We start from the raw sequence: 16540 nt of genomic DNA, 5'->3' as shown, positions 1-16540 counted from the left end.
GGTCATCCAGATGGAAATATTCTTTAGCCAGCTGGAGACATGGGCTTGGAGCATAAAAGATAAGTTTTAGATAGAAACGAATGTGAGTCATTTGCTTAGATGTAGTAGTTAAAACTGTAAGAAATACTTTGCCAAGAGTGTAGACAGAAGGCCAAAGACAGAACTATGAGGACCCCTGGCCCTTGGGGTCATGAAAAGGAGAAGGAACTGCATGAAGAGAAAAAAAAAGACCACCATTCAGGAAAGAGACAAAATAATTTATAGTAGGGACAAGATGAAGATAACAAGGAATATCCATTCAAATTTATCACTCTCTACATGAATGTCACCCTTTCTTTGATGCAATTTCATTACATTTTATGAAGGTTCTGCGATAAAAAGAATAGATCATGAAGCAAACAGGAATTTTCCCACAAATGCCTATGGAACTGAGCTGTTACTGGCTTAAGTGATGGTGACCAGTGACAGGAGATGGAAAGATCCTAGATAGGGGCCAGTTACCTTGTTAATCTGGAGGGCCATCATAGGAATCAACTCATATTTGTAAGGTATCACTGGCTATGGGGGAGGAGGGGAATGGAAGGAAGGAAGAAGAAAAAAGGAGAAGGGGGTGGATACCACATACCAAAAAAAAGGCTTTTTGCAAAAAGTAAAATGCCTTTTATTATTATCTCACATGAACCCAAGGAACACATAGGTAACAGGTGTCCCAAATCCCAGGTAAGAGATATACCCCTATGTCCTTATATCTATATCTCAGTAAGGATTGGTCCTTCTACAAGCTTCAGGATGCCTAGGCATAGTTTTGCCTTGAGATCTTAAGGGGTAGAGATAAGCACTTGTCCTTTGACTAAACCCTACATAATTCCTGGGGCCCACATATTGACTTAGAAAACTACGTATTAATATTTTTATGTTCTACTGTATTTTTATTAATTTTAAGTATTTCCCATTACCATTTTAATCTGGTTCTGGCCTCACTGTGGGCCTTATACAATCAGCAGGCCTCCTGTTTGACACCTCTGGCCGGAAGGACTGAGAGGTTAAACTTGATTTGTCCAGAGGTCATAGAGCCTGTGTGTGAGAAATAGAATTGGAATCCATTTGAAATTTTGAAGCCAGCTCTCTATCCATTTTCCTAGGCTGCCTCTTGGGCTCTGAAACTGTGGTCATGGTGGGGTAGGTACCCAAGCTCATCCCCCATCCCTAACACTGCCACTCTAGGCTGATCTGGGTCTACTGAATTTCAGGTGGTGGCAATAAGTGAGATGGGGTCCCATTCTGAAGTTTTCTTTACCTCATTAGGACCTTAGGACCATGTACCAGAGCTTTGGTGGACTTAAGATATTAGACCATGGATTTTGCTTTTCTTGATACTAGTGTAACACTTGGACAGGGGGAAACATGGATGTCTTGCTAGGAGCAGCAGAAGGACCAGTCTTCCTTTCGTACCTCCTGATGGGCCCTGTATTTAGCCCTTTTTATTTCCCCATTTATGCCAGAGCAATTAGTAACTCCTTTTATACTCAGAGAGGAAGTAATGGAGAGTCAGTCCTGAATTCAAATTCTGATCCTGATCCTAAAAGCCTGTTTCCTCACTTCAAAAAATGGGAATAATATTTGTACTAACTCCTTCACAAGAGTTGCTGCAAGAAATATAAAAGTGTTTTATAAAAGCATTATTATTATATAATACTCCCCTCAAATGTTAAATAGATCTCCTGAATGAGCTGGACTAATACATCTACTAGAAAATCAAGTGTGTTATTCTGCTCCAGGGCCCATGAGGCAGCATACAGATAAGGATGTCCTTTAGATTCCAGAAGCACCTCATGGAAGTTTGGAAAATTTGAGATCTCTGGAGAGAGGGTAGCTTTTCCTGTGGCCAGGGCATAGTCTTGGCCCTGAGGGATAGAGTACAAGCACCTCTCCTAGACATTTATATTCAAATAGCAGCCAGCCAGTCCAAAACACCTTTTCTCTCCAAGCAATTCTATTACCGACAGCCTTGCCAGGCAAGTAAGTACCTTGGCAACCACTGGTGGGATTATTGTTTGTTCATTTGCTGCTTCCATATTTCTAGAGTTTGTACTGTGGACAGTTCCATGCAGTTCCAGTACTGGTCTTTCCAGATCAGGGAGTAATTGCTACGGTTTCTGTTTAACCATTAAAGACATCCATCAGTTGGCCTCTCATGTCTTTGGCATAAATCCTACCTGCTCTGGCTTGTGTCAAGGGAGTCACTACTCCTCTACCCCCCAGAGGTAACTATCATTCCAATACTTTATATTTACCACAAAACATTGCTCTAATCATCAATTTTCTATTGTTTCTAACTTGAGGATATAGGCAGGATAGAAAGTAAGGAGTGATAAAAATGATTCTCCTTCATAAATTTTGGTGATCTCTGGAAATAATGCCCTATACCAGGGGTCAGCAACCTTTTTGGCTGTGAGAGACATAAACACCACATTTTTTAAAATGTAATTTCGTGAGAGCCGTACAGTGCTCACAGTGAGCGCTCCTGTAACAGCACCTGAAAAAAAATTGACTTTATGGCTCCTGCAGAAAGAGCCATATCTGGACCTCAAAAGAGCCAGATATGGCTTGAGAGCCATACGTTGCCAACCCCTGCCCTCTACAGAGCTGCCAGCTTCCAAGGTCACTTGATGAGTTGGCTAAGTAGGATAAGAAATTATGCTCAGGGGGCAGTTGGGTAACTAAGTGGATTGAGAGCCAGGCCTAGAGACAGGAGGTCCTGGGTTCAAATCTGGCCTCAGACACTTCCTACCTGTGTGACCCTGGGCAAGTCACTTACCCCCCATTGCCTAGCCCTTATCGATCTTCTGCCTTAGAACCAATACACAGAATTGATTCTAAGATGGAAGGTAAGGGTTTCTAAAAACAAACAAACAAATGAACAAACAAACAAAACCACTATGCTTAGACTCCTGGGCATTAAAATTTGTTTCTTTTTTTCTTCCACTAAATGAGGAAAATTTGGGGCCAATGTTACTATTCCCCTGGTAAAGTTCAAGTCCTTCACAAAATAGTAATTTCAGTGTCTCATCCTACCCAGGAAAGTGAAGCAAAGTGCTCAAAGGCTATTACACTAACATGGAAGGGATATAGGTATTGCCAAATTGGAAAGGCTTTAAGCATAGGCCAGGTGACTAAATTCTGTGCCTGTGGTATGGAGAGCAGCCTGTCTAAGACTGGAGAGGTTCGTTAAACAAAGGACTTGGCCATTGGGTGATTTTTTTTTTTTTAGGTCCCAACAATTCATGAAATCATCTCCTTAGGTACGGAAATGTAAACTGCAGCAATGGAGGGAGTACCCCTAGTAATGAAATCATGAAATATTCAAGTCCCAATTAAAATGAGAGGGAAATTTGGGCCTAGAGAGGTTAGACTACTTCTAATCGCAAAGAATGTTAACAAGAAAAGCAATATCCAAGTCTCCAAGTCTGACACCCAAGATATATAAGGAATTAATATAAAAATTTAAGAACTAGAGTCATTCCCTAACAAATAAATGAACAAAGGATATTAACAGGCAATTTTCTTTCTTTTTTTTTTTAAACTCTTACCTTCTGTGTTAGAATCAATACTAAGTATTGGTTCCAAAACAGGAGAGAGGCAAGGACTAGACAATTGGGGGCAAGTGATTTGCCCATGGTCACAGATACAACAGATAATTTTCAAAAGAAGAACTGAATGCTATCAATAACCATGTGAAATAATGCTCCAAATCCCTAGTAAAAGGGCAAATTAAAGCATCTGTGAAGTTTCACCTTACACCCATCAGATTAACAAAGATGAGTGCTCCTGGGGCCAAACATTAAAAAGCTATAGAAATGACCTGTTAAGGAAGATTAGATTTAGAACCAATGGGCCTGGTTTCAAATCCAAGCTGCATTTTTAAATTTACTTGTATGACCTTGGCTGAGTCCCTACCACCTCTAGACCTTGTTTTCTCATCTATAAAAAGGATAGGTCAGAGTAAGGGTGGAAAAGATAACCTGAGGACCCTTCTAGACTTAAATCTATGATTCTTTGAGGCTATGGTAAAAAATGAAAATGGTAAATGTTTGAGCTGTGGGAAGACAGGTACAATAATGCACTGTTAAGTGGAGCTGCGAATTCACCCAAGCATTTTGGGAAGCAATTTGGAATTATACACAAAGTATCACTTAACTTTGACCAATAATACCATAACTAGTCAAGTAACCCAAGAAAGTGAAGGGGGAATGATTACTAAACAAACCATGGCATATGAATGTGCTAAAACATCACTGTGTCCTAAGAAATGAATACTAAGAATTCAGAGAAACTTGGGAAGACTTGTATGAAATGACACAAAATGAAAAGCATTATCAAAAGGCTTCAGAACTCTGATCAATGCAAAAGTGACCAATCCCACTTCTTAGCAGAGAGAATATGGATCAGAGGTATGGAATGAAGCATATATTTTCAGGGATAGACACTGTACTGATTTGGTTTTGCTTGAAGGGTAAGGAGAGTCTGTAGAAGTGACAATGATGTACCTAAAAAAGCCTCAATAAAACATATATTTTTAAAAAGTGGCCTGAATCCAGGGCCTTCCTCTCATTTCTCCTCCAACTACCTAAACCTATTCATGAAGCTAGCATCCTAGATAATTCCATCCTCCCATTCTCAAGAATTTTCTTTTTGTTTTTGTAAAAATGTAAGAAAGTAGAAAAAAGGGGCAACTAGGTAGCTCCATGGATTGAGAGCCAGGTCTAGAGATGGGAGGTCCTGGGTTCAAATCTAGCCTTAGATACTTCCTAGCTATGTGTTCCTAGGCATGTCACTTAACTCCAAATAATTTATTACTCTTCTGCTTTTAAACCAATACCTAGTATAGATTCTAAGACATTCTAAGAAGGTAAAGGATTTTTTTAAAGGGAGAGAAAAGACAGTGATGATTTTTGTTTAAGTTGTGAAGATACTATTTTATTAATTTCCTATTTCCTACAAGGCTGAAAGGCAGCACTTTTTCTGGGTTCTCTAGTTATTAGTGCCAACCTTCCTCTTATCTTTTAAAAATTACTGTCACAGGGGCAGCTGGGTAGCTCAGTGGAGTGAGAGTCAGGCCTAGAGACAGGAGGTCCTAGGTTCAAACCCAGCCTCAGCCACTTCCCAGCAGTGTGACCCTGGGCAAGTCACTTGACCCCCATTGCCCACCCTTACCAATCTTCCACCTATGAGACAATACATCGAAGGACAAGGGTTTAAAAAAAAAATTACTGTCACAGGGGGCAGCTGGGTGGCTCAGTAAGATTGAAAGCCAGGCCTAGAGACTGGATGTTCTGGGTTCAAATCTGGCCTTAGACACTTCCTAGCTGTGTGATCCTGGGCAAGTCACTTACCCTCTATCTACCCACTTACACTTGCCTAGCCCTTATCACTCTTCTGCCTTGTAACTAATACACAGTATTGATTCTAAGATAGAATGTAAGGGTTTAACAAAAATTACTGTCACCAAGAAAAATAATATTGTTTCTAAAAATGATAAAATCTGAAATTTTAAAAACAAAAATCCAGTCACTTATTGTAAGCTTCAGTAGATGACTATGAAGAACAAATAAGATATTGAAAATCATCAAAGAGATGATTTTCTTTTGTCTTGCTTGCAGCAAACCCAGGAGCCAGCTCCAGCTTCCTTGAAATTCACTGGGCCAGTGGCATAGCTCTCTGGATTTATCATGCATGCTAAGATACCAAACTGAATGAAGCCTCCTGGTTAAAAGCATAGTTCCTAAACCTTCCCTGAACAAAATATGCGATGCTAATTAAAAGGGACAAATATTTCCAAAGGCTGCTAAAGAAATTTAAACATCTGTATGTAGCCAAGGTTCTTTTCTTTCAGACTAAGCATTCAATTGAGGTAAAAGCCAATGGTTTTTATAAGACTTTCCATTTGAATTTGGAACCAATTACCAAGGTACCAATTACCTTAGTTCACTGCTTGAATTAGACTGTGGAGCCTTGGCAGCAGAAGCAACACTGCCCATAGAGGTGACCTGGGGTTCATATTGTTGGAAGGATATTCATTAAATTGAAGGTCATGGGCAATGCAGGGACCAGCTCTGTTGCTTCATGAATTTTTCTTCCTTTTCTCTTTCAAAGTACCCATGAGGTGGATGATACATATAAACAGGTATTAAGATGGGGAAAGCTTTTTATGAATAGTACATATCAAATTATATCAAGTTAAATACAGAGAAGCTTATGGCTCAATTAGGAGAACTGCCACAAGGTATGACCACATATTTTTCAGTTGTTAATACGAACCAAATAAAACCATCTTAAACTATAATTTAGAACCTGGTCTTTTTAAATTCAAATGACGGATGGAAAAAATGAAGCAGAAAAGTGCTCATGGCTGTACCACGCACACATGCACATATGCGCACTTACACACACACACACACACACACACACACACACACACACACACCACTTTTCCCATTCCAAACTATCCTCCCAAGAACAAATCAGACAATAGGAAAAAGGCAATCCTTTTTTCATCAGGATTCTACCACTTAATCTATTTGGCACTGAGGGGGAAAAAAGGATTGAATTTAGGATCAGAAGACCTGGGTTCGAATCATAGCTTCGTCACTTATTAGACATAATCCTGGGCAAATGAGTTCTCCTCATCCATGAGATAGGGATAACCATTCCTGCCCTTCCCAGATCACAGGACTGTGGTGAGGATCAAGTAAGATAACTTGGGTGAGTAGGCTTTAAAAACTGTGAAGCATCATACGAATGTCAGGTAAGTGGTATTATTTAATATCACTGCATAGCACATTGAGTAGAATCTGAGAGAGGTTGGCATCTGAAAAGACAGCCTGTGCCTCCCCTATGCCCTTACAAAATTAAAGAGGTGTTTGGAACATGAACAGGGAACACTGAGTTTGATAGGTTTGTTCCACTAAACAGGAATCTCTTGCCATGTAGGGCTACAACCAGCAATATGAGAGCTCTGAGTTCATTTACCCATGAAGGAAGGGGAAAAGTTCACATAATTTGTCCATTCAAGCCTAGGACCTCAATTTCTCCAAGCATTTTCCATGCTTGGTCCTTCATCAGATTGCTAACAAAGATCTAACCTGCAGCTTCAGGGCTTGGAAAAGCTGCAAAACAACAGAGAGAAAAGCAAAATTTGGGTGCAGCATGCACTGGACCAGTCAATTCATCCAAAGCAATCACATTTGCTAAATCCCAAGCTGGTCTTCAGGGGCCTGCAGCTGTTTGCTTTGCAGAGTAGAAATTTGGGCTGCTTCTCTTTTTTTTTAACCTTCAACTCTCCTTTCATTACTTGCTGCTGAGAACTCCACTGGTCCCCAGGGACCTGTGACAGCTGCGTGGTGTGTGTGTGTGTGTGTGTGGTTTATTGTTCCACAGATGCTGGCTCCTCCCCAGGCTTCTCAGACTGCGACTCTGGCGGAATCAGGTACTGTATCTCCTCGGCGCTGATGGCCACTTTGTCTGGCTGCAGCCACCTCTTGAAATGTTCCAAAGTACTACAAAAGAGCAGGGCTAGAAGGTGAACTTAATAGACATCACTGACCAATTCTCTTAAGGATTACCATGCTTATTCACTCTCCCTCCACATCCCCCACCAATCTTTTGCTTTGAACGTTTGATCTGATCAGAATAGAAGAGTAGAACTGTGAGCAGTGTTTTGCCTTTTCATTCCTGTAGGGCACATCCTCCCTCCCCCACCACCCCAAAGTGAGTGGCTTTCTTGTTGTTTCCCTCTATAGGAAGTTCCCAAAATAAAAGCATCCAACTGATAAACTCCCCTTTACATATGAACAGCTGCCATGTAAGGGCCTATTCCCTCTCCACTCTTGCCCACAATGATTTCTTAGAGTTATTATTCATAACAATTATTCAGAATATCCATTTAAAACATTTTGCCTTGTATTATTAGTTCTCTTTCTACATGCACACATATATTATATATACATGTAATATGTAATCTATACATATACATAAGGTATAATATATGTGTACTATGTATGTGATATACACATATGCTATGTACTATATACATACTATATGTAATAATATAATATTAAAATGTAGTAATAATAATATTATAATATACATACTTTCTAAGTTGCAAGCTTCAAGAGCAAGAACTACATATGTTTTACTTTTTTATATCACCATGATACATAGGGTAGGTACCCAATAATTATTATGGAAGAGGAGTTTGCTAAAAGTAGAAAATGACTAAATTAAGTGCCTTAAAACTATATTATAGAAAGCCAGGCCTGGAATCAGGAGGACCTCGGTTCAAATCTGACCTCAAATAATTCCTTTGTGACCCTGGGCTAACCACTTAACCCCAATTGCTTAGACCTTAACTGCTCTTCTGCCTTAGAGCCAATTCTTGTTATCGAGTCTAAGACAGAAAGAAGGCTAGAGTTTTTATATGTTTATACACACATATACATACATAAATTATAATGTCCATGTTTAGTCATGGAGAAGAGTTGAGAAAATATATCTTTTCTAGCCCTCTTGGAGGAGATGGGGACTTTGGATACAAAATATTGCATACTATATATTGTTAGACTTTTATATGTTGGTTGGTTTTGCTAAATTATTATTCTTTTTTTCATCTTTGGTTTAAAAGATGGATCTTTTAGTAGAAGAAAGGGACATATTCAGAACTGAGTGTGATTAAAAATAAACTATTTCATTAAAAATAAGCTTATAAAATACATACCTAAGAAGCTGGCCTTCCTAAAAGGATAATCTCTGAGGATATATTTCAATATCTAAAAATATGGGCAACGCTTTTAAAAAACAAAAACAAAGAACAAATCTGATAACTAACTGATATCAAGTCATAGGATTGTCCTTTGATTTAGGAGGAAAGAGAAAGCTGTCCTCGGAAATCAGATTATTTCTATAATGAGGAAATCTGAAACAAATTATGCTATATGAATGTAGAGAAATATTATTGCCTAGCGGCTCATTACCTCTCATCAGACTCAAGGCCCTCCATAAAGAACTCAGATTCTAGCTTCTCCTGAAGGAATCGATCCCAGCATTCTTTCTTGGCCTGAGCAAGGGTACGAAGCATGTCCTTGGAAGTCACTTCCTGGCTTAAACCCTTAATTCTTTTTAGTTTCTTCTCTAAGAGGAAAAGGAAATATTCCCAATGATGAATGAGACTTTGGTTAAATCTGAAAAAAACAATGTTTATTATTCAAATTCTTTCAACACTGATCAATTCCTCCAAAAATGAACTTGGATTTCAATCAGTAATGGCAATAAGGGAAACCAACATTTTTTTCTTACCTTCACAATGTCTTTTTTTCCATTCTGAAACTCAAACCCCTAGAACAGTAAAACCTACAGGACTTTATAATCAAAGCAACTGTATATTTTCTTTGTAATCACAAAAGCCCAGCATGTAATTCTCCAAGGAATATTTGTTTCTCCTGACAATGTGAGTACTGTCATTTTCCAAATCAACAACAGAATCTCTCCAAGGAACATATAGGATTTTTCTTTTTAATACAGTGACATGAAGCACTTTTTCAAATCTCATGAGAAAGAACTTGAAAGATAACTTAGAGAAGATGATGAAAGATCCAATAGTTCATTAGACACAAAATTATTTTTGGTGAGAACTCAATAACATGAAACTTTTAAGATCTCTCTGTGATTAAATTCTTGATTAAAGGTTGAAAAAAAGGAGATGTTTTAAGTTGTTCAAATTGCAACCTACACATTCAAACCTAATAAATCAAGGTATCTTGCATTCCCTTAGAATGTGCTCAATATGCTACGTGCTGATAGATTTAATTTTATTTTTAAGTATAAGTATAATTAATAATTAAAAAATCTTTTTACTTGAAAGAATGTGGCAGAGATCATCATCATTTACTTAATTTCCCTATTTTATTTTTTATTTACAGCATATGCATTAATATGTAAAAGTCTAGGCCAAATGACTGTTCTGTCCACATCAAAGGACAACCAAAAACAGTACAAACTTAAGATTTACAATGGTTTTAACTACCTACCATGCTATAATGGTTTTCACTTAAGAGAGTCCATTAATAAGAACAATTATGAATTATTATCAAGTTATAAGTCACAAAAAAATTAAAAAAAAAAAGTTACAAGTCACCACCAAAAAACTCAACTACTTTAAGTGTTAAACACTTGAGGCATTCCATTTTCTCTTTGAAGAGAGGGAAAAGGGTTCAAGTAACAAAGTCATTGTTTTTAAACTGAGTATTTTTTCAAATAGTTAAGGATTGAAGATGAAAATTCTTCATGAGATTTATTCTTGTTCTGGTCTTGGAAAAATCCTGTTTTGGACATGGAAAGCTTCCATTTCTTCAGAACCTTCTACTGCAAGCTGATTAAGAGAGATCCAGTAGTAAAGTATAAGAGCCATCATTATATATTCCAATCAATTATGCCTCTCTTACACAGTTGACCATAATGGTTCTACCTCTCAGAGAAGGAATTAAGGTAATTACAGTCACCCACCTAAATAATAAATAAAGGAGAAATGGAATATAGAATTCAGAACCAGTTACCATCACCTGAAATAGTCATCATTACTACATGTGTACTGAATATCCAATAAGCAAATGGCTCTGACAGAATCAAAAGGATCTTTGTTTTTTTGCTTCTTTTCTATCAGTCATTAAACACATGCTCTGGATACCTCTACCTACCATGCTGAAATGTTCTCCTCCTTCAGCCATAGCTATGACTCACTTATTTTGCCCAGGGAGAATCCCAACAAATTAATATCATCATCTTCCTAATTATTTCCTACTATCCCTAAAACTTGCCCTTTTACCTTCCATGTTGTTCCTTAAAAATTATGTTCACTCTTTCATCTGTATTTCTGTTCAATTTGCTTCTTCCTAACTCACCCTAAAACAATGATTATTATTATTACTTCCTGATCATCAAGATTTCTACAGTTATCTCACAAGGCATTATAAAATTTTTTTTAAGTTTTTTTCTGCAAAAAATTGTACCCATTTTAATTTTTTAAGCACCATATAATTCTTCAGAATGGACCAGATGCCACAAAAATCAAACAATAATAGGATGTCCCTGTAGCTAGTGAATAAGATGACATAAACTCCAAATTCTTTGCACCCTGACCATCTAAGGACAAGGCTCAGAAAAGTCATCATCTAAAGAAAAAGTTAATAAAAAAATCAAAATAAAATATATGAAATTTGCCTGGTACAGAAGCAACCAACTTGGAGGTTTTTTTAATGTGTTACTAATGAGATAAGAATGTTTCCCAAATATCAAAGGACTTGAAGCAGTTTGTGGTGTAATGGAGAAAGTGTTGGACTCGGGAGTCAGAAATCCCACTTCAGATATTCACTACCAATGTAACTGTGGGTGGGCAAGTCAACTTAACCCTTTCTGGCCTTTAGCTTCCTTGTATTTAAGATGAAGGAATTGAAATAGATAGACTCTCAAATCTCTTCTAACTTTGAATCTATTATTATGATTATGACAGTTCCTATGTCTTACCATTGTAGTAGTAGCACAGTCTCAGCACTGGGAAAAAAATTCAGAGGTCACCAAGTTCAACTTGGGAGGAAGTTTCTTCTTGTATAATCTCCCTTATGAGTGGTTATCCAGCCTTAAATTTACAAATATCCAATAAAGGAGAAGTCACTACCTCCTGAGGTAGTCCATTCCACTTTGAAATAGCTCTAACAGTTATGAACTTTTCTCTCATATTGGGCCAAAACCTGCTTTTCAAAATCTTCCATGCACTGGTCTTAATTATCATATACACTGAAGCCAAGAAAAACAAGTCTAATCCTTTCCAATATTTAAAGGCTGTCATCTGTTCTCTAACAATCTTATCATATAAAGAATAGTGATTCATTTATGTAGCAAAGTTGTGCAAAATGTTTTCCATACATTATTTTATTTGATACTTTCAACAACCTCGTAAAGTAGGCAATGCAAACATTCTTATCCTGATTTAAGCAAAATATTCAACAAGAAGCTGATTTTAGTTCAGTTTTTCCTCATATCAAAAAGCAACCAGGGGGTGCAGGTAGGTGGCTCAATGGATAGAGAGCCAGGTCTAAAGACTGAAGGTCCTTGGGTCAAATCTGGCCTCTGATACGTTTCAGCTCTGTGACTCTGGGCAAGTCACTTAACCCCAATTACCTAGCCTTTGCCACTCTTCTGTCTTGGACTGATACTTAGTATTGAGTCTAAGAAAGAAGGTAAGGGCAGGACCATCCTTTGACAAGGAAGGAATAGTCTGTAAAACAATAAGAAATGCAATAAAATTCAGTATGAGCAGTGAGAGACAGGAAGAGCAAGAAAGCTGTGTTATACATTAGGGGAAGGTTGGATATTAAAAAAAAAAAAACATAATCCAAAATAACTCTTAAGGCAAGAAAATAAGAAGGAAAGAATTCAACTGTACAGAAAACCAGGTTTGATGCAACAAGCAAATAGAGCTGATGCTACATAGTGACAAAGAAGCTCCTCTGTACTCACCTAGAGATGCTAAGTACATTTCTGAATCCTGCAATGGAGCCCAAGGTTTGAGATCAGGCCGAATGGTCAAGTCTGCAGCTTCTTTCTCATTTTCGCCCCCAGAAGATAAATCCATGAAGGAGTCAGAGAAGGCATCTTTAGGATCATCCCCCTGGTCAGGATTTGGCAAACAGGAACAGATTTCTGCCCAGAGGTCCCGGCTGGACCTTGGAACAGCAGAATCAATGCTCTCAAATGATTTCATTTGGACCCTTAGCTGAAAAACATACATATAACTGATTATTTCCCACTATCCCTGTCTCTTTTCTATCATTACCCTAAAATCAGAAATTCTATCATTACCGTAAAAATTTATAAGAAATGACTTTTAAGTTTCATAGATAAAGTATATATTCAAATCACCTCTCTATTCATCTAATGAAAGAGGGTTACTAATAAGCTTTTTTAAAGTATGTTTTTTACCAATTACATGTAATAACAAATTTCTACCTAAGTTTTCTTAAGTTATATGATCCAAATTGTCTCCCTTCCTCCCTTCCCTTTCACCTTCTGGAAGTTGTTGTTGGGATTTTTTAAAACTCTTCTTCTGTTTTAGAATCCATACTGTGTATTGGTTCCAAGGCAGAAGAGGGGTAAGGACTAGGCAATGGGGTCAAGTGACTTGTCCAGGGTCACAGAGCTGGGAAGTATCTGAGGCCACATTTGAACCCAGGACCTCCCATCTCTGGCCTTGGCTCTCCATCCACTGAGCCACCTAGCTGTCCCTGTAATAAGCTTTTAGAGAAGCTGTTTTCAAAGAAACTTCAGATTTCAATATAGTAATAATGTAATGAAAAACAACACTGAAAGACTTCAGAACTCTAATCAAAGCACTGACTAATTGTGTGAGCTTGGTGAACTACTGAGAAGAATGCCTCCCTCCTTCAATGGAGAGATGGTAGATGATACATATAGAATGCAACAGATGTTGTCAGACATAGCAAATGTGCAGATTTGTTTTACTTAACTATAATTTTATTTTTGGAGGAAGGATTCTGGAGGTGAAGGGTAGGACTGTCAAAAGGAAGTGCCAGTGATGTAAAAAAAATCAATTTAAGTATTTACTTAATTTTCCAAAAAAGATTTCTATATGGGCAACATTGCTGGAAGTTGAACAATGAATGTTAGCTCTTCTGGCTTAAGGTTTAAAAAATAACTCACTATTAATTTTTTAAATGAACTTAAATAATTACTACTGTCAAAAAGCAAAACCAACTAATTAAACAAAATTTTAAAAAATATTCCATATGTATTTTATCATTTACTTCATGTCTCGTTCTATTAGTTTTGTCCATTGTTCCTAATTTGTGTATTATTTTTTGATGTACCTAAATGGGCAAGTGATCTCATCCATCCAGAAATTCCCTACAATGATGGAGTTCACACCCTCCATCCTTCTTGTCCATGTCTTTGCCACAGGATGTCCACCCAACATGTTAGAGCCTATTTTAATTTCTCCTAACAGCAAAAAGGTGGAAAGCTCTGACTACCCACCTGTCCCTCCTTGTTCTTGCCATCTGACCAGCCCATCTTCTCTTTCTATCCTACACAATTCCTTGATGACATCTTTTACGTCTGTTCTTCTTTGAAGTTCCCTGTTGATTATATGTTGAAGCTTGTTCACACCCTTCCTGGGCCTCTTATTGCTCTTTGTGTGATACTCATTTTTAGTTCCAAGGCAGTTATATACCAGATCTCTGACATCTAGCAATACCAATTAAAAGTAATAAAAAAAATATGATTTTGCTTATACGGGAAGTTTGAGGTCAGCTTTCGCAAAAGCTATCCAACCCATTATTGTCCTTCTGTTCAATTGTGGGACCAATTCACTTTCCCAGACACAATCTTGGCCAAATTCTACAGAATATCTATCCAAATACATGTTAAAATCTGGCCAATAGATATTCCTCATCCACTTGGATTTTTCCTGTGTTGATGGACAAGCCAAACTCCTTTGGATCTTTCCCAAGAGGCTCTCAATGTTCTAAGGATTAATGCAATCCACACATCTGTCCACAAACACAAACTTTTGGAAGACCTCACCATGAATGAATAAAAATGAACTTATTATTAATCCTTACTATATGCCAAACCCTGTGATATGTAGCAATGATAAGGGCAAGGGAGAGAAGAAAAAGAAGACAGTCCCTGCTCCAAAGGAGCTCATTTTCTACTTTGGAAAGACACATAGTGAGTTCAGCTGCTAAGCAGACTGAAAGGATCAGGGGTCCTAAGGATTGAGATTGGATACCTACCAATTATCCTGCCCCAACCTCTAGTCTTGCATCTCTGACTGCCTTCAGAACTGAGTGTCCAGTAGACATCACTATGTCCCAAATGGATCTCATTATTTTCCTCCCTAAAATTTCCCTCCAGCTCTCTTCCCTATTTCTTTCTTTTTTTTTTTTTTTAACCCTTAACTTCTGTATATTGACTCCTTGGTGGAAGAGTGGTAAGGGTGGGCAATGGGGGTCAAGTGACTTGCCCAGGGTCACACAGCTGGGAAGTGTCTGAGGCTGGATTTGAACCTAGGACCTCCCGTCTCTAGGCCTGGCTCTCAAACCACTGAGCTACCCAGCTGCCCCCAGCATTTATTCTTACTAAGTTTCATCTTCTTAGATTTGTCTCAATGTTCCAGTCTCCTGAGATGTTCTTTGATCCTGCTTCTGCCACCTAGTACTCCTGTCTTCTCTGACTCGACCTCTCTGGCTTCCTTTAAGTCCCAAATAAAATCTCACCTTCTGCAGGAAGCCTTTCCCAACCCATCTAATTTCCAGTGCTTTCCTACTTTGGGTTGATTATTTCCTACTAATACTGTATTTAACTTGGTTTGTAAATATTTGTTTGCATGTTTTCTCTTCCATTAAACTGTTAGCTCCTTAAGGGCAGGGGCTGTCTTTTGCCTTTTTTTGTATCTTCCAATTAACATAGTCCTTGGCACATAGTAGGCTCTTAACAAATCTTTATTCATTAATTGACTGGATAGCAAGACCCAGGAGTCCTTAGGATACATTGGGTTAATTTCTAGCAAAGTAAAGGAGAAGGGAGCTTTGGAAGTTAGGGTGAGCCTTTGGACAGCCTGGGATAGAAATGGGGAAGTGCAGTTCTATGTGGTACCAACTTTCACTACAGCAGGCTCCCTAATGGAGCTGGGGGGAGAGGGGTAAGCTGAAGCAGAGAGGGCATACAAAGTTTGCCAATAAAAAGGAAGAGACATATAATACAGTGGTTTGAGGGGATACATAGGTAAAGTAGAAATTTTTTAAAGGTAGGAGAGATCCTGCTAGTAGGCACACACCCCAAGGCAATTTAAGATAGAAAGGTAACACACACCAAAATATTTACAGCAAAATTTTTTGTAGTATCAAAAAACTGGGAACAAAATAGACACCCGGCATTTGGGGACCAGCTTAAACAAATTGTGGTACATGAATGTAAGTGCAATATTACTGCATTTTAAGAAAAGATAACTAGGCAGAATGCATAGAAGCATGAAAAGACATATCTTTTTGTTGTTCCTCGAATAAAACATTCCATCTCCTGACTGGGCCTTTTCGCTTTCTTATGGCTGGGATTCTTTCCTCCTCATCTCTATCTCAACACTTTTCTAACTTCATGGTTCTGTTAAAACCTCACCTTCTATAAGAATCCTATCCCAATTCCCCCTTTAATGCTAGCGTCTTCCCTTTATCCAATTTATCTCTGATTTATCCTGTATATTGTTATCTTCATCCTGATAGAGTGAAGTATGCAGAAATAAGAATGAAAAAATATTAAGTACTTATTCTGTGATAAGTGCTGTAGAAACAATAAGCACTGCAATATGTATACAATGACTACAATGATATAAATGGAAAGAACAACAAAAAATTGAACTGTATAATGAAGTTTAATAATGACCAAGTTCCTAGTGGAAATGCGCATCGGCTATGGG

At 38.0% G+C, this 16540-nt stretch overlaps 1 protein-coding gene across 1 annotated transcript in view; it reads right to left on the bottom strand.

The window, feature by feature from the left end:
• Positions 1-6801: 6801 nt before the first annotated feature.
• CCDC32 (coiled-coil domain containing 32) overlaps positions 6802-16540 on the bottom strand; it is a 17468-nt gene continuing 7729 nt past the window's right edge. Inside the window, exons 2-4 of the mRNA XM_044662210.1 lie at positions 12568-12823; positions 9030-9186; positions 6802-7556 (exon numbers count right to left, since the gene is read on the bottom strand). Coding sequence (XP_044518145.1) covers positions 7424-7556; positions 9030-9186; positions 12568-12811 — 534 coding nt within the window. The 5' untranslated portion in view covers positions 12812-12823 and the 3' untranslated portion in view covers positions 6802-7423. The remainder of the gene's footprint in view (positions 7557-9029; positions 9187-12567; positions 12824-16540) is intronic.

Source organism: Gracilinanus agilis, chromosome 2 (assembly GCF_016433145.1).
Source record: "Gracilinanus agilis isolate LMUSP501 chromosome 2, AgileGrace, whole genome shotgun sequence".
In the NCBI taxonomy this organism is placed as follows: Eukaryota; Metazoa; Chordata; class Mammalia; order Didelphimorphia; family Didelphidae; genus Gracilinanus; species Gracilinanus agilis.
Note: the sequence above shows the minus strand (reverse complement) of the source record. Positions and strands in the feature narration are given on the sequence as shown.